The sequence below is a fragment of the Esox lucius genome, chromosome 10 (genome assembly GCF_011004845.1).
Source record: "Esox lucius isolate fEsoLuc1 chromosome 10, fEsoLuc1.pri, whole genome shotgun sequence".
NCBI lineage: Eukaryota > Metazoa > Chordata > Actinopteri > Esociformes > Esocidae > Esox > Esox lucius.
Window position 1 is genome coordinate 24,086,697 of NC_047578.1, and position 18,213 is coordinate 24,104,909.

The 18,213-nt window shown below is 41.8% G+C and overlaps 1 protein-coding gene across 3 annotated transcripts in view; it reads right to left on the bottom strand.

Annotated features, from left to right (window-relative positions):
- Window positions 1–667: 667 nt before the first annotated feature.
- LOC105027864 (zinc transporter 2) overlaps window positions 668–18,213 on the bottom strand; it is a 32,063-nt gene continuing 14,517 nt past the window's right edge. Inside the window, exons 2-9 of one of the 3 annotated variants that reach the window (XM_010900191.3) lie at window positions 13,411–13,493; window positions 7,455–7,621; window positions 6,940–7,086; window positions 6,021–6,174; window positions 4,225–4,579; window positions 2,899–3,004; window positions 2,206–2,340; window positions 668–1,688 (exon numbers count right to left, since the gene is read on the bottom strand). In XM_010900191.3, coding sequence (XP_010898493.1) covers window positions 1,543–1,688; window positions 2,206–2,340; window positions 2,899–3,004; window positions 4,225–4,579; window positions 6,021–6,174; window positions 6,940–7,086; window positions 7,455–7,621; window positions 13,411–13,484 — 1,284 coding nt within the window. In that variant the 5' untranslated portion in view covers window positions 13,485–13,493 and the 3' untranslated portion in view covers window positions 668–1,542. Of the gene's footprint in view, window positions 1,689–2,205; window positions 2,341–2,898; window positions 3,005–4,224; window positions 4,580–6,020; window positions 6,175–6,939; window positions 7,087–7,454; window positions 7,622–12,876; window positions 13,074–13,410; window positions 13,657–18,213 lie in introns of those variants that run through there. The other 2 variants (XM_020050437.2, XM_010900195.5) reach the window with 2 other exon arrangements.

Consider the following 18,213-nt stretch of genomic DNA (forward strand, 5'->3'; position numbering starts at 1 on the left):
ACACACGCGCACACACACACACAGACACACACGCACTCTACTAATCTGCCAAGTCATGCTCGCACAGCTCACAGAGTGGAGTGCAAAGCCATGGGTTAAATGTTTACCCATTCACATATTCTAGAGATCTTGTGATAGCCATGACACAATGGCAGTCTACAACAAGAAGCTAGATGTGAATTTATAATAAATATAAAGAAATAAAATGACTTCAAACAACTGAACATATAAAAGGACATTTTAACCCTTCCCTAGGATTTTAACCTTTCAAATAGCCTATAACCATCAGTAAACTGACACTGAACATTCCCCCTGGGTACGTTTGAATAATTAACATTATCAGGGTCTGTTAAAATAGTCTGTGACCATAGGGCACAAGGTCGTCCTATTGAAGGTCCCCTTAAAGAAAGATCTGGCCAAACCAGAGAGGCGTTAATGCTAATGATCGGTTACACTAAATTAGAAACCTTTGAGGCCCAAGATAGCCGATCCATTTCATTGATGGCCCACAGGCGGACTGGACTTGCTGAAGGTCGAGGAGGGGACAGGGAAACTATTATTAAAAGGGATCAACGTGTGCAAAGAGACAATGAATCCACTGTGCTCCTGTTGCTGAGCAACACTTCTCCTTGTGAGGAGCTATGGCAAAGAAGGCAGAAAGGCAAATATAGTTAACAACAGTGATTTTATTATTTTAAGTATTGTATTTTGTCTGAATTTCTACTTTATCCTATTGCAATAAAAATATATAAATATCAGGTGATAGGAATGTATCATTACTGACAGGTTATGTACATTTAGATATTCCCAAAGTGGTCAAATATTAGACGAAAAGCATTTTGAACTGTCACTTGTTTTTTGTTTGATCTTCAGTGAGACAAAGATCCAGTTAACAGTCCGGAGGGCCAATAAAAAAACAATATAGCATCTTGCATTGAGCAGTTTCATCAAAAATGTTTTACAGCAATACACAGTGACCAGCAGTTTGATACAGACACCTAAAATATTAAGTCAACCAAGTGAACATTTTAACATTGTACTTACAGTAAATACTAAGATAAAAACGAGAAACGGTACCCCTTCAAGCCTGTGATCAGTTAAGGCATTCCATCCTTGATCTCCTCAAACTTTTTCTTTGGAATTGTTTACAGAGAGGCAATGAGGTACTTTCTGACTGTAGACAGAACACCTCCCCTTTCAGAGATAAACAAACGAACCCCAAAATAGGTCCAATGTCCGTCACAGATCAGCCAAAAAGAGTGCTATGAGTGGATAAAAAAAATGGTGCAAATAGACATTTTGGCTGCCATTATTATTTTGGTACCAGAACTCAGCATTATTCTATAAAAGGTGGAGGAACTCAAGGAGTAGAAAATGACACCAGCACTCAGTTTCAGTATGTTTGTCCCCCCAAGTCAAGCGTTGGCGAAAGCACTGTGTCCAGGCTACAACGAAACCCAGGTTAAGTAGTTTAACCTCATACCCCTGGGCTCCTGGGCTATCCTACGGGCCTTGAATCGGGGATCATCCCCAAACAGAAGGCTACATTTTGGGATCTGCACAGAGTGTACATCCAGGCTTTTGGTCGGCCTGTTGTTCCAGCTGTATGGTGACTGAGTGGAACTTGTAGTTGGAGAGGCAGGTCTGGGTCATCTCCCTTAAGACCAGTTGGGGATCCACCAAGTCATCTGTGGAGGGAAAAAGGGGAATTAAAGTATGTCGACAGGGACAAACTCACAATTTTGCAAGTCACTGTGGTTAGATGAAGTCAAGTTACACATACCTAATGGCAGAGGTATATCTGCTGTGTTATTCTCTATGTATAATGATGCACAGAGCAATGAAGCTATCACCATCATCATCATTATCATGTGGTAGCAATAACTACACATAATGAAGTGTTTATAAAAACATGTTTTATAGTTTATTAATCATTCATTCATTATTTTCTTGTATAAACAGCCGCACTTTAGGCAACACAAAATTACATTATTTTAAATTGTTATCAAACAGGTTGTCTCAATACACAATTGTTAGAGAACCAGCTGCAATAGGATTGACAGTACGCTCAAAACAAATAATATGTCTGTGTCAAAACGCTGTTGAGCAAACTTAAAACTGTGTTGCGGCTGGTTGCCTCTGTCATTTGTACTCTAAATCAACATGACGTTATTTTTACAGTGTGACAGCCGGGCCCACACTTACCTATAGCCACGTGCACTGAGAGCACAGCCTGGTTCATTGTCAGGGCCCAGATATGGAGGCTGTGGAGGGATTTCACCCCTTTGACAGCCAGCAGCCGACCCCTCACCTCAACATACTTCACTCCAGCTGGGGTACCTGGAATTAGAAAGAGATTAAAAGACAGAAATGGAGTTCATTACACTCACACACAAAGACACAAACATACACAATACCTCTAAACAAAATAAATAGCACAATCTACACACACACTCAAACACACACGTGTGTCTTTCCTGTCCTATACAGCATTAAACATGATGTAAATAAAATGTAAATACATCATACTAGTATATATGTGAGTTATGTTTGCCTGTAAATTATTTTTGTTCAGGGTTGGGTGCAAGGAAGTTTAGCTGGCGCCATAAGGATTGAAATAAATAAACCGACAAGGCTATCCCCTTCGGAAATAATTTCTAAGGTTCAATTCAATCAAATCCACATTGCAGTATTTATTTGGAACCTCTGGGTAAGCTGTTCTTTTCCTCACAGGTTTGCTTGCACTTTTCAGAATTCTGAGTGTTTGTGTTAACAGGCTGACACTGTCAATAAAGACAATGCCTAAAAGTTTCCATGGCAGGTTTGAACAGTTTAGCCTAAAGGAAGAAAACCAATTTGACCAAACCTAAAACAGGAATGCCGGTAGGAATGTATTACCTTCCATGAGCACAGTCAGGATGTCTCTCATGATAGTGATGGTGGTTCCCAGGACAAATATGGAAAATAGGAAGGTACAAATAGGGTCAGCTATCTTATATTCCGGCTGTTAGGAACAGAGAGAAGAAAAAGAGAGAGCAAAACCATCAATATGACATGGTCATAAAATGTATGTTATCATAATACCCTCCCCTTCCTAAAATATAATTAACTTTATTCAAATGTTGTGGTAGGGCACGCGGGGGAAATATGTGATGTCCCTCACGTTATGTACCTCACGTTACAAACACTTGGATGTGTGTGCCTGTACAGCAACATCAAATTCGTAATTCTACTGAGAATTGCCTCCTGGCACCAACATTTTTGAAAAGATATCATTATCTAATATGAGAGTTAGGATTAAGAAAATGACGCAGTCGAGGTTCCACGCTCAGCACATGAAAATCACAAGATAATCAAAGACAGGAAGGGGAGAGACAGCCTAAATGTCAAAATAGGCTTACTCGGAAATGAACAGTAAACTACTGTAGAGAAGATGATACGGTGAATCGATCCTTATATGAGCCACATCACAATTATCATCAAGCACCCTTAATCCCACCAATAGCCAGTAAAACATACTGCAGAGATTCTTATTTACATTTTTCCAAGCCCTAATGAAATCTTACAGGTGGTGGTAATATGCGTCAGTTCCATTAATTACTGTTTTATTCTCTTTATGTTTTTCTAATATCATAATAATACTCATGCTATGCAAGAGTTAGGTACATTTTGGAACCTTTTTTTCTGTGAAACTATAAAAATGACCTGATGACCTATTTCAGCCATTATCCGAGAATCAATGGCATACTGTATATTTCATTGTGATGCAATGGTTGTTCAGCAATCTAAATTACCAGGTCAAAATGACAGCTTACGAAAGCCAAGAAGACTGTGTCAACACTAACATCCGCTTCATGCTTATCTAGTTTACCCATTTTGCATAATCTCCCCATATCATCCTCCTCTCTCAGGTTGGCCACTATCTCCTATATCAACGCTGCCTGACCACTCAAACCGATATCTTCCACTTTGCTGTTGTTTGCTACATGGTCCTGTGAGAGATTGACACTGTTGAAGTCCTTTGTTGAGGTTCAAATTAGTGCTAACAAAGTCATCAGTAATCGAAACCTTTCCACATAAAAGTATTAAAGCTAATGATGACTTTTCGCTTGTAAGAAAAGGTCATCGATGTGGAGCGAATGAAATCCTGACTAATCGCTGAGAGTCAACAAACGTCTGTGGGTTTGGGGAGCCAAGCCATCCTCCTCCCAGTCTGCCTCTGACCTTGAAGAAGATGATGATGGCGCTGACCAACACGCTGATGCTCTGGAGCAGATCTCCCACTACATGCACGAAGGCGGCGCGCACGCTGGCGTTGGCCTGGGGTCGCGACCCCACCGACTCCTGCTGGTGACCATCTACCCCGACATGTTGTGGTACATCCCCGTTTCCGTGAGATGGGGTACCATTTTCGAGCGAGTGGTTGTCACCGGCCGTGTGGCTGTGTCCGTGGCCCTTGTCATTCTTGCTGTGGCTGTGCCCGTGGCCCTTGTCGTTTTTGCTGTGGCTGTGCCCGTGCCCACTGCTGAGGCCTCCGTGGCTGTGCCCGTGTCCAGACTGGTGCAACGTGAATGCCATTCTGCCCATAAGACATCCCCCCCAAAGAAACATTACATATTAGACACTTTGATTAAAATAAAATGCAACATTATATATGCATGAAGCATTTATCTAGATGCAAGATTGATGTGGAATCAATGGAATTTACAATATCTGTGTAGTTATTGTAACGTTTGGGTTAACTTAAAAATGTCCTTGTTGTTGAAAGAAAAGCAAATTTTTTCTTCATTAAAATAACATCACATTTATCAGAAATACAGTGTAGCTGGAAACAGATGATTATTAATGGAATGTCTACATAGTTGTATCAGTCCTGCGTTCCAATGGCACTTTGAGTTTGCTAATCCAAGTATATATTATTTTAAAAGTCTAACTGATCATTAGAAAACTGTTATGTTAGCAATTTTCTTAGACTAGTTGAGTATCTGGAACATCAGCAATTGAGGGTTCAATTACATTCTCAAAATGGCCGGAATTCTAGACAGAGTTGCAAAGAAAAAGCCATTTAAATAAATTATTAACATGGGCTAAAGAACACAGATACTGGACAGAGGAAGATTGAAAAAGTGTTATAGACAGACAAAAGAAGAACATTCATGAGGCGCAGACCAAATGAAAAGAAGCTGTAAGGAGTGCTTGACACATCTGATATGCATGGTGGTGACAATGTGATGGTCTGGGGATGCTTTGGTGGTGGAGAAGTAGGATATTTGGACAGGATAACAGGGATCTTGAAGAAGGAAGGCTATCACTCCATTTTGCAATGCCATGCCTTACCCTAGGGACAGTGCTTGATTGCTGCGAATTTGCTCCTACAACAGGAGAATGATCCAATGCACAGATCCAAACTATGGAAGAACTATTTAAGGGAAGAAGCAGTCAGCTAATATTCTGTCTATAATGGGGTGGCATATGCTGCTCATTGGCTTGATAGGTAAGAGATACCCATAATGCCAATCCAACTTATGGGAGGTGCTTCAGGAAGCATGTGGTGAAATCTCTCTTCTCTCTCTCTCTTCAGAGTTCTAAGTGACCCAAATCTTTAGAATGGTAGTATACATTCCAAAGTTTATGTGACAACACATATCAATCGGCTACTTTCCCATCAAATTACTACAGTTCTTTCATTTTAGATTTCTTGAACTCAACAGTAAGTCAATAGTAATTAGCCCTAGGTGGAACTGTCATCACCAGGAAATACAAGCGCTGTAGAACTGGTGCCTTCAGCGATTAACTGCAGTTTCTCAGCTTGTCTGCCAATTGTAAACACTGCATTTGTCACAGAAAGAATATGAATAGAATGCCAATTCCAGAACACATTTCAGTACAAGAATAGTGAACTTCGTACTCAGGAAGTGAATATTTCAACACCACCGGTAAACTGAAACGAAAGCTACCCCAGCCCTGCTGACCGTAACGGTCTGAAAAAACGGCCTGCGGTGGGGGATCTGTGGACTCACATAATATTTGCCAGAACTGCACAGCCTGAGGTGATGAGCATGATGGTGCCCTCGATCTCGTAATCATTGCTGATGAGACGCTGCACAGCCAGGTAAACCAGCACACCTGTCACCAGCCAGATGGTCACCACCGAAAGGAGAGCGCCAAGGATCTCTGAATAGAAAGAGTGAGGACACACACACAGACAAAAACACACACAGAGAACAGAGAAGGTGAACCCATACCGTTTCAATTAAGGGGAGGGCTGAGACGATAATGCTAGAAATGTCCATGTGACACGAACCACTAAACCCAGTCTGAGCCCGTACGAAAGGTCTCCAAGACCCATCGGGTAGCATTTTAACTCTGGTTTAAATGTATAGCATTGTACCATGCACAAATAGTCAGCTAAACGTATACTGGTTTTCTACCAGTGTAATATTTTTGGTATGTATAGGAAAGGCCCTGTTGTAAAGTCCATTATACACAATCACAATGCTCCAGCAACTGCTTAATATGCTATTCTGTAGACATGTTCAATTACTATAGACATACTCAATTTGTAACCGTGGTAGGTATGAAGCCATCGCATTAAACTGCATTTATAAACTTATATCATCTACTAATCTCTGATGAAAATGGTAGTAGTGATGGATCATTAAAATCACGAGGATGACGAAAATAAATATTAATTATGCACACCATTTTACCCAAAGTTACTTAACAGTCATGGGTGCATACAAATCCACTATTCTGGCCCTGCAAGCACCATACTCTAGCGACTGAGATACAGCCCCATAAACAGAGAACGTCCGGGGGAACATGACAAAACCTTCTGACATGCGGGAGTCGTCCTGACAACTGGATTTTGCTTGCCGGGAGTGGAGTAAGGACAAGAACAAAGGTTGATGATGAGGGGGGCGATGATGAGGATCTCACCTGCACGGTGCCAGCCGTAGCTGAGAGTGCGTGTGGGCGGTCGGGAAGACAGCCACAGAGAGACCAGGCTGATAATGAAGCTGGCAAAGTCTACCAGCAGGTGGGCAGCATCTGTCATCACAGCCAGACTGCCCGCAAAGTAACCACCTACAGACCGAGGGGAGAGAGACAGAGAGGGGAGACCAAAAAAAGAGAGCAAGAGAGAGAGAAAACGAGTAAGTTTGTGAGTGAGTGATGACCGGCCCACTGACTGGAAAACAAACAAACTAACCAAGAGTCAGGTAGATTTAGAAAAAAAGAGAAAGAGAAAAGTGGTCACGACAGAAGATTTGCGAATAAGTGCGTGAGTGATGACTGGTTGACAGACTGACTAACTAACCAACTAAATCGGTTAACCAAGAGTCAGGTATAAATTGAAACATTATCCAGAAGAATGACACTTTAATACTAACAACAAACTTTCAACAAACTATGAACTCGCTAAACCAAGAGTCAGGCATAATTTGACCCCTCACCCAGGATCTCTCCGATCAGGAAGACCAGGCAGACCAGAGAGACCACATAGAGTCTCTTCCTGGCCAGCTTCTTCTCCCGCTCCCTTTCTTCTACAGCCTGGCTGTTGTCATGACAATGCTTGATGTTGCTGTCCTTCTCCATCTGCATAATCTCATCTGTGGACACACTGTGGTGGAGGGAAGGATTGCAGGAGAAAGGAAACATGGATTAGCCAAAAGGTGAAAGAGGGGGTTGAACAGTGTACTGGGAGGGAGGGAGGGAGGGAGGGAGGGAGGACAAATGATAGGGAATTTCCTAACTTGTCAAAATAAAAGGAGAAACAAGAGATGGTTAGCAAGGGTCAGAAAGTAGAGAAGGGAGTGAGAAAACCTGTGAGAAAAGCTGTCCCTCTCGAGTTGTGTCAAGAAAGAGCTGACATAAGTGTCCAAAATGAAAGAGGAATGGAAAAAAGGCCGAAAGACAAAGCTGTTGGAGAAAACAAACTATATGTAAACTGGTTCCATCTCTCATGTAAGCATTCCAGATTTTTGGGTGGAACAATGAGTCCTGTCTTTAAAACATGCTCATGAAAAAGATAGAACACACACTCCATCTTTAAGTAAATACAGCATTTAATAACTTACAATATAAGTGAATTAGATTTAATTGCAGTGGTTTTTATTTATTAAGTATGTTAAAAAGTAGCTTCTATATGTTGGTGTGGGTGTATCTTAAAAACAGAATGCTGCAGGTATTACAAAATGTCATACAAATATTATCGAGCTCATCCTTCCCTAAACCTTCCCAAATCGTCTTTGGGCCATGAATAGGATTATATGACACATTTATTTTCGCCAGGCAGTGACTTTAATTCATCCACTGGCCATCAACTGGTGCGGAATCATCATTATTGTTGCCATCATTGTCAATATTCATGATTTATGTTTAATACAGTGGGGAGAACAAGTATTTGATACACTGCCGATTTTGCAGGTTTTCCTACTTACAAAGTAATTTTTATCATAGGTACATTTCAACTGTGAGAGACAGAATCTAAAACAAAAATCCAGTGAATCACATTGTATGATTTTTTTATAATTAATTTGCATTTTATTGCATGACATAAGTATTTGATCACCTACCAGCCAGTAAAAATTACAGCTCTCACAGACCTGTTAGTGTTTCTTTAAGAAACACCTGTTCAACTCCAGTTCTCCACTCATTACCTGTATTAACTGCACCTGTTTGAACTCGTTATCTGTATAAAAGACACCTGTCCACACACTCAATCAAACAGACTCCAACCTCTCCACAATGGCCAAGACCAGAGAGCGGTGTAAGGACATCAGGGATAAAATTGTAGGCCTGCACAAGGCTGGGATGGGCTACAGGACAATAGGCAAGCACCTTGGTGAGAAGGCAACAACTGTTGGTGCAATTGTTAGAAAATGGAAGAAGTTCAAGATGAAGGTCAATCTCCCTCGGTCTGGGGCTCCATGCAAGATCTCACCTCGTGGGGCATCAATGATCATGGGGAAGGTGAGGGATCAGCCCAGAACTACACGGCAGGACCTGGTCAATGACCTGAAGAGAGCTGGGACCACAGTCTCAAAGAAAACCATTAGTAACACACTACGCCGACATGGATTAAAATCCTGCAGCGCACGTAAGGGCCCCCTGCTCAAGCCAACGCATGTCCAGGCCCGTCTGAAGTTTGCCAATGACCATCTGGATGATCCAGAGGAGGAATGGGAGAAGATCATGTGGTCTGATGAGACAAAAATAGAGCTTTTTGGTCTAAACTCCACTCACTGTGTTTGGAGGAAGATGAAGGATGAGTACAACCCCAAGAACACCATCCCAACCATGAAGCATGGAGGTGGAAACATCATTCTTTGGGGATACTTTTCTGCAAAGGGGACAGGATGACTGCACCGTCTTGAGGGGAGGATGGATGGGGCCATGTATCGCGAGATCTTTGCCAAAAACCTCCTTCCTTCAGTAAGAGCATTGAAGATGGGTCGTGGCTGGGTCTTCCAGCATGACAACGACTCGAAACACACAGCCAGGACAACTAAGGAGTGGCTCCGTAAGAAGAATCTCAAGGTCCTGGAGTGGCCTAGCCAGTCTTCAGACCTGAACGCAATAGAAAATCTTTGGAGGGAGCTGAAAGTCCGTATTGCCCAGCAACAGCCCCAAAACCTGAAGGATCAGAAGAAGGTCTGTATGGAGGAGTGGGCCAAAATCCCTGCTGCAGTCTGTGCAAACCTGGTCAAGAACTACAGGAAACATATGATCTCTGTAATTTCAAACAAAGGTTTCTGTACCAAATATTAAGTTCTGCTTTTCTGATGTATCAAATACTTATGTCATGCAATAAAATGCAAATTAATTATTTAAAAATCAAACAATGTGATTTTCTGGATTTTTGTTTTAGATTCCGTCACTCACAGTTGAAGAGTACCTATGATAACAATTACAGACTTCTACATGCTTTGTAAGTGGGAAAACCTGCAAAATCGGCAGTGTATCAAATACTTGTTCTCCCCACTGTATATGTTTTTATCTATGTGGATTTTTTATATTTTATTTAAATGTTGTGTTGTGTGTATCTGAATCTCTGATGATTAAATTTGATTTCTATGACTTTTGCATAAAGAATTTGTACCTTCCATTTTGGGCTGGATGTATAACATGTTGTTTATTGGTGCACAATCTATTAGTACAATAGCTATGAAATTCCAACTTCAAGTCAAGTGGTTTTGATTATATGAGACATATTGGTAAAAAAAAAAAAATTCAGGGGTCCCATTTTGGCACAACAGTGCCACTTTTACAACCAGTGGCCAATAATCCCAGGAATGCATGTTTAAGGGCTCTATTGAAAAGTAGATATAGGTCTCAATGGGACTTCTTGTCTACACAAAGGTTAAATGGGAATTTGTTAGATTTTTACTGTATTACTAGCATAAATTAAAAAAAGACTGCAGTTCATGTTAGAACTTTATTTTTCAAATATTGGTTTAAAACAATTGTTCCAAGTCCTGGAAATATTCCCCATTAAAACTTGCTCACCAATCCTATCAGTTTTCATTGACTTGTAGTCTCATACTACTTCATACACTCGCACTAGCTAATATTATTCAGTTCTCATTCAGTAAGGGAAGGAGACAGGTTTAAAATGTCATTGTTTAAAATGTAATCTCATAAACATTAGAGGCAGTATTCCATAAAATGTGAACCTTTAATAAATAAAATGTTAACTTCAGCAAACAAAAACATCTTAAATTTGCAATATGAGTATTTGCACACTGACAATGGTGTGCCTAAGGTGTTTCCATGGTTTCTGCCAGTCATCAGTTGATACATTCCACTCATCTGTGTTTTCTTTATGGTTCATCCAAACACCCCAGGGTGATTACTTCCCAAATAAAGCCACCAGTATGGTTCACCTACATTTCTGAGTCTGTACTGTTTGACATAGCAAACAACATCCGTCAGGACAGTCTGGTTGTTAAGGAACCTTAATTGTATTATGGATATGCTTCTAGAAGAGATAAAACTGTATTTTTATAACTTTTGGATATATCTAGGGTACCTAGATTGGTACTTTGGCCTTGTGGGGGACTATTAGCTTTGCATGAACACGCAGTCGGTTACATACGTTATGCAGTGTTTGTTCAACATTGCAGCTCCAGGGCTACCTATCCCTACCCACTGGTCATATCCTGTATGTGATGGTTAAGTGTGAACACCTAGAAGGTTGAGTCCCCCACTCAACCTTCTAGGTGTTCACACTTAACCATCACATACAGGATATGACCAGTGGGTAGGGATAGGTAGCCCTGGAGCTGCAATGTTGAACAAACACTGCATAACGTATGTAACCAACTGCGGAAATGGTTAAAAATAGCAATGTGGAGTTTGGGAAATATTTTAACAAATCTTTTCAGTGAACAGAGTATACTAAATAGCATCTCTAAGTTTGTTTATGTAAATCATTATTGTGAAATATAAAGTCTTACGGATTTAGGCTGCTGATGAACAGTTGTCAGATGTAAACATGCCCAGATGAATGGTGTTTAAAAAATTAATTGTCAAAGAAAATATCTTTACATCTTTTAGTTTGCATCTTTTGCTAAATTACATTCACCAGAAAAAGGACATATAACCTAAATTGTAATGTTTTTAATGACTCTCATTACATTATAAAAATAAAAAGAGCAATTTGTTTTAAGTAACTTGCTCAAAGGCCCAACCGATTAAATACTGCTGAAAACCTATCTAAATAAATATTTTGACTGTGATCCAAGTAGATGCCTATAGGCCTATAGTCTACCAAAAAAAACACTGTTAAGCATAAGCATTCAATTTAATATTTTCCTAATTGTTGTTTATGAAATAACGAAAATATGTTAATATTATTGTTTTCATGAATTCTATGTTGGAAACCTCAAATGAGTACTAGGATAGTAAAAATAATGTCAGATCCTGTGATCACGCAAACCGATTAGATGAGAACATTCGCCTTACAAAGCAGTGATGACAAAGAACCGACGTTGTTAACAGGACCAATCGGATTGATTCGTTTAATTTGAGTGATTTGGATTTCGCTTCCACGAACATTTGGAAAATATATTTTCATGGATTTAACGCTATATTGGACAGGACGTTGTTAGGCTTAAATGGTGGTGAAGCGTTTTTTTGCTGTAAGAGCAGTGGTACGGATTGGAGCCCAGGCTTCAGCAGTAAATGCACGGAGCAGTAAATATGCACGAAGGCCGCTAGACTTCGCTATACCCACATTAAGGACGTTTCACGTGTAAAACCTGAACAAATCTTCACTGTGATTATGGCTTATTTTGAATATAAAAAGAGAACATATAATAGATAAGTTTGTATAGTCCACTATGGCTTTGGCTACATCCCTGTTAAAAACGCCACATTTGCTACAGTTAGGGAAAGACAAAATTATATCCGATACCTAATATCCGATTTGGATAAAAAAAAATCTGCATATGTTCTCGTTTTCAGGTTTAGAATAATCTCTCGACCGTAGCTGGTTCTGGGTAAATCAATTAACATTACTGTAATAGGCCGACAAGTACAGCACAATTCGCTTTCTACATTCAAACATTAGGCTGTATAAAATAGAAACAGTATCCGAAGTATTTGCTCCTTTTGATGGGCCGCTCCCAACCGCTACTTTGCTCCAATCATTTCTGTAGTTAGTTCATTCGGTCAATTACAAATCTTCCTGCTCCACTATCATGTAGGCTAATTGTTTATTCTTGTCTGTGCGCAAAACTGTAAAACTGTATCATTCCTCATCCCAAAACACGCACACAAACGCACACACACAAACACACACACTAACCACACAAAAAGATGGAATGTACAGTAGAGAAACAGCTATTCAAATATCACCACAACCTAACTCACCATGAGTACTCACTGGTGACAACATCCTCGTACACCACTGACATAATCAAAATGTTATTCTCCAAAGTCACTTCTAGAGAGTGGGATTCTCGATCCGGATCCGCAAGTTTGCGCACCACTAATACCCCCAGAGCACAGCTTCAGACCCGTGTGTATAATACTGTATAATCCACCCAGCCTACCGAGACACTAGACTAGGCTTGAGTACAGAGAAAGCCTTATAAGGTGAACACTTGTCTATAAATAAAACAATAAAACCAACTGGCAGACATACAAAATTAAACAAACTAAAATACATGTGACTGCGAAAAATATGTTAACATAACCTAATATTTAATCCGAATCCAGACAGTTAACAAACAATCTAATATAGGACGCTAATAAAATGTTTATTACATTATATTTACATTTATCAGACACTTTTATTCGTCACATTTATGATGTCAGTTTGTTTTAAGATATAAAATTAAATTACAAAATTGACAACACAGCCTGATAGAAACCTTCAACCAATAAATTAATGGGGTACTTTACCTGCCCATAGTGATGCTGTACATGGTGCCTTTCTCCGTGACGAGATGAGCTTTTTCGGGATCCTTTCTGAACATGATTTAGTGCTTCAGTGACAGCAGAAAAATGTAAAACTGGTTAGACTATTATCTCCCAGCCAAAATATTCAGACGCAAAAATGAAAATGAGTATAAAAAATAAGGGTAAAATACATATAGCCGATATATATTAGCATAACAAAGTTAATTCAAATGCTTTCATTATCTAAATAGATTTCTCACAAAAGAGGACAAGCTCCATACATCTTCAAATATTGTTTGAGAGACTATGCAAGCGCTCTTAGTATTTGAAGCCTTGTGACCACGCACCGTGTGCAAATTAAGCCGCTTGCAGCACCTTTGGGCAAAAGTTTCGCATTCAGGAGAGGATGGACATTTCAGTAAAACATTCACTGTTTACAAAAGATAAGATTACGTAAGATAGAATAGCTTGTAAGTTTTGTAGTATGCCACCTCCGTTGAATAAAAGAAGAATATGAATCAATACCAGCACCTCAACGTACGTTTTGCATGTTTATCGCAATTTCCATGATAAGCCAGGTACCGACGCTTCATGAATCATATATGCCTATACTGTTTAAATGGAATGTAAAAAGTGACAGTAGGCATCCAAATATAGTTTGAAAAAGTTGTTATTAAAAACCTATAATATTAAAATAAAATCTATAAAAATTCCTGGTTCTCCACAGAGAATATTTCATCACAATTAAGTAGAACATGAAGAACCTTTTGATTTCAACACAATTTTATTATTATATTTCAGAAAAGAAGCACCAATGAAAAAAACATTTGAAATTCAATACTAAATATTTGACTGTATATCCTTTGGCAAAAATAAGAGCAGTTAAACGGTTCTTGTAACCAACTTCCTGCACTTCTCTACTGGCAAGGTGGCCCACACTTCAGCTGCTAACCACTCCAGTTCTGCAATGTTGGCCTTCGCCCAACTGCTGATTTCAGCTCTCACCATTACTTTTTTATGGGATTTAGATCTGGATTAATTGCTGTTCACTTCCGAACCATCCAGCGTTTCTTCTTTAGCCATTCCTGAGTTGATTTGTTGATTTGTCACTGTACCAACTTATGGCCACACCCCTGTGGCCACACCAAATGGCCTGGGGCTGCGTTCAAGGGCACCATTTTGCAGGGTGCGTTCACACCACAAGCTATTCAGAAGGTATCAGTTATGTAGCTTCTAGCCTTGAACACAGCTTGGCTGTCAGCGCTTTACAAAGCAGACCTGTCTCCAATCAAACTTTGTCAGAGGGAGGATAAATATCCCCCCAGGAAAGCAGATCTGGACAGCAGGGAGTAGAAGAAGAGTGGGATTGTTTTGTCTGCTCCTTGCTTCATAGTGGTTTTCAGTTTTGATTGCATTTCATCCAGTTTGATAATAAATGATCTCTAGGGCCCAGAAAACTGTCTGTTCCCTGAGTCTCTGAAGCTCAAACAGTTGGAACATTGTGAAGTAGGATGGTCACATGTGTTGCGAAGCGGAGGACTGCAAGTTTGCACCCAGTGTGGTGCCAGGCACACTGTCAGTGGTGGAAGCTGGACTGTTAGCAACAGTACCTTAGATATCAGTTTCATTTTATGGTAATTGTTCTGCTGGAAGACCCACAAACTTCACCTGTGAGACTGAAGTTGAACTTTTCCATGCCAAAGCTATTTAATTTCATGGCAGAAAAACATTCATTTTCCTTCATTCGTGAATGACACTGATACAATAACTATCAATATAGGTGACAATAACTGACTTTCTCGTCAACTGAAAAGATAAGAGAATCGTGGAAACCCCTACTCTTATACTGCCCAATGGGTTTTTATAAAGCCTATATTACCCCAAAAAAGTAGTGATGGCCATTCGATGCTTCATTACCATTCTTCGAGCAGCAGGATATTAAGCTAGCAGAACTAACTCGAAATAAAAGCCATCATTGAGATATAAAAAGTCTACACACCCCTGTTAAAATGCCAGATTCTTGTGAGGTAAAAGAATTAGACAAAGATAAATCATATCAGAACTTTTTCCAATTTTAATGTGACCTATAATGTGAAGAATTCAATTGAAAAACAAACTGAAATCTTTCAAGGGCAAAGAATTAATAATTAAAACCTTACAATAATCTGGTTGCATAAGTGGGTACACCCTCTTATAACTGGGGATTTGTCTATGTTCAAAATTAACCAGTCACATTCAAACTCATGTTAAATAGAAGTCATTACACACCTGCCATCATTTAAAGTGATTAATCACAAATAAAGTTTTTTCCTGACATTTTCTTAGTTGCATCTCAGTGTAAAAGCCATGTCCGCAGATTCCATAGCATCAGAGGGTGCAGGTCTGCTTCTCTAACCACTACGTTATTTAACAATGGGTAGTCAGTCAGTCAATCACTCAGTTACTCAGTGGAATTATGGTTTGGGCCTAAATGCTAACACAGGGCCAGGCCAACTTGCCATCACTGATCTAGTAATGAACTCCATATTGTGAGGCCATTTGTCAAAAGCTGAAGACCAAACATGGTCTTGTAACAGGACAATGACCCAATGCTCACAGGGGGAGAGTTATGGAATGGTACAGTGAATGCCCAGATCTCAATCCCATCTAAGTGTGGGGGAACTTGAAGCGGCTCGGCATGCAGAAAAGCCCTCGATCGTTGACATAATTGATAGGGTACTGTAAAGAAGAGTGAGCAGAAATTCACCCTTGTCTATGTAAGAAATGCATTAAAAAAATAGATACATTAAGTAATTTCAGTCAAAGTGGACAAGACCAGCTATTGAAGCTCAGGGTGTAGCTATTTTTCTCCACTATGAAATTCCATTTTTGTTGATAGCTTTTATGAATAAATGATTGCTAAGCATGGTGCAGCCGGGGCCCCATCCTGGAGCCAGGCCCGGGGTTGGGGCTCGTATGTGAGTGCCTGGTGGCCAGGCCTTTCCCCATGGGGCCTGGTCGGGCTCAGCCCGAAGAAGCGTCATGGGGCCGCCTTCCCGTGGGCTCACCACCCACAGGAGGGACCATAAGGGGCCGGTGCGGAGAGGATCGGGCGGCAGTCGAAGGCAGGGGCCTAGACAACCCGATCCCTGGACGTGGAAACTAGCTCTAGGGACGTGGAACGTCACCTCGCTGGCGGGGAAGGAGCCTGAGATTGTGCGTGAGGTTGAGAGGTTCCGACTAGAGGTAGTCGGGATCACCTCTACGCACGGCTTGGGCTCTGGAACCACACTCCTTGAGAGAGGATGGACTCTTCACCACTCTGGAGTTGCCCATGGTAAGAGGCGGCAGGCTGGTGTGGGTTTGCTTATAGATCCCCAGCTCTGCCGCCACGTGCTGGAGTTTACCCCGGTGAACGAGAGGGTCGTTTCCCTGCGCCTACGGGTCGGGGATAGGTCTCTCACTGTTGTTTGTGCCTACGGGCCGAACGGCAGTGCAGAGTACTCGACCTTCTTGGAGTCTCTGGGAGGGGTGCTGGAAAGTGCTCCAACTGGGGACTCTATCGTTCTACTGGGGGACTTCAACGCCCACGTGGGCAACAACAGTGATACCTGGAGGGGCGTGATTGGGAGGAACGGCCCCCCTGATCTGAACCCAAGCGGTGTTCAGTTATTGGACTTCTGTGCTAGTCACAGTTTGTCCATAACGAACACCATGTTGAAGCATAAGGGTGTCCATCAGTGCACGTGGCTCCAGGACACCCTAGGCCGCAGGTCGATGATCGACTTTGTTGTCGTTTCATCTGACCTGCGGCCGTATGTCATGGACACTCGGGTGAAGAGAGGGGCGGAGCTGTCAACTGATCACCACCTGGTGGTGAGTTGGATCCGATGGCGGGGGAGGAAGCTGGACAGACTCGGAAGGCCCAAGCGTACTGTAAGGATCTGCTGGGAACATCTGGCCGAGTCTCCTGTCAGAGAGATCTTTAACTCCCACCTCTGGCAGAGCTTCGACTGGATCCCGAGGGAGGTTGGAGATATTGAGTCCGAGTGGGCAATGTTCTCCACCGCCATTGTTGAAGCAGCCGCTCGGAGCTGTGGCCGTAAGGTCTCCGGTGCCTGTCGAAGCGGCAATCCCCAAACCTGGTAGTGGACACCGGAAGTAAGGGATGCTGTCAAGCTGAAGAAGGAGTCCTATCAGGCCTGGTTGGCTTGTGGGACTCCCGAGGCAGCTGACGGGTACCGGACTGCAGCCCGGATGGTTGTGGAGGCAAAAACTCGGGCTTGGGATGAGTTTGGTGAGGCCATGGAGAAGGACTATCGGCTGGCCTCGAAGAGATTCTGGCAAACCGTCCGGCGCCTCAGGAGAGGGAAACAGTGCTGCTGTTGTAGAGGTGGGCAGCTGTTGACCTCAACTGGGGATGTCGTCAGGCGGTGGAAGGAGTACTTCGAGGATCTCCTCAATCCCGCTGTCACGTCTTCCATTGAGGAAGCAGAGGATGAGGGCTCAGAGGTGGACTCGTCCATCACCCGGGCTGAAGTCACAGAGGTGATCAAGAAACTCCTTAGTGGCAAGGCACCGGGGGTGGATGAGATACCTCAAGTCTCTGGATGTTGTGGGGCTGTCTTGGTTGACACGCCTTTGCAACATTGCATGGCGGTCGGGGACAGTGCCTCTGGGATGGCAGACCAGGGTGGTGGTCCCTCTTTTTAAGAAGGGGGACCGGAGGGTGTGTTCCAACTATAGGGGGATCAAACTTCTCAGCCTCCCCAGGAAAGTTTATGCCAGGGTTCTGGAGAAGAGAATACGGCCGATAGTAGAACCTCG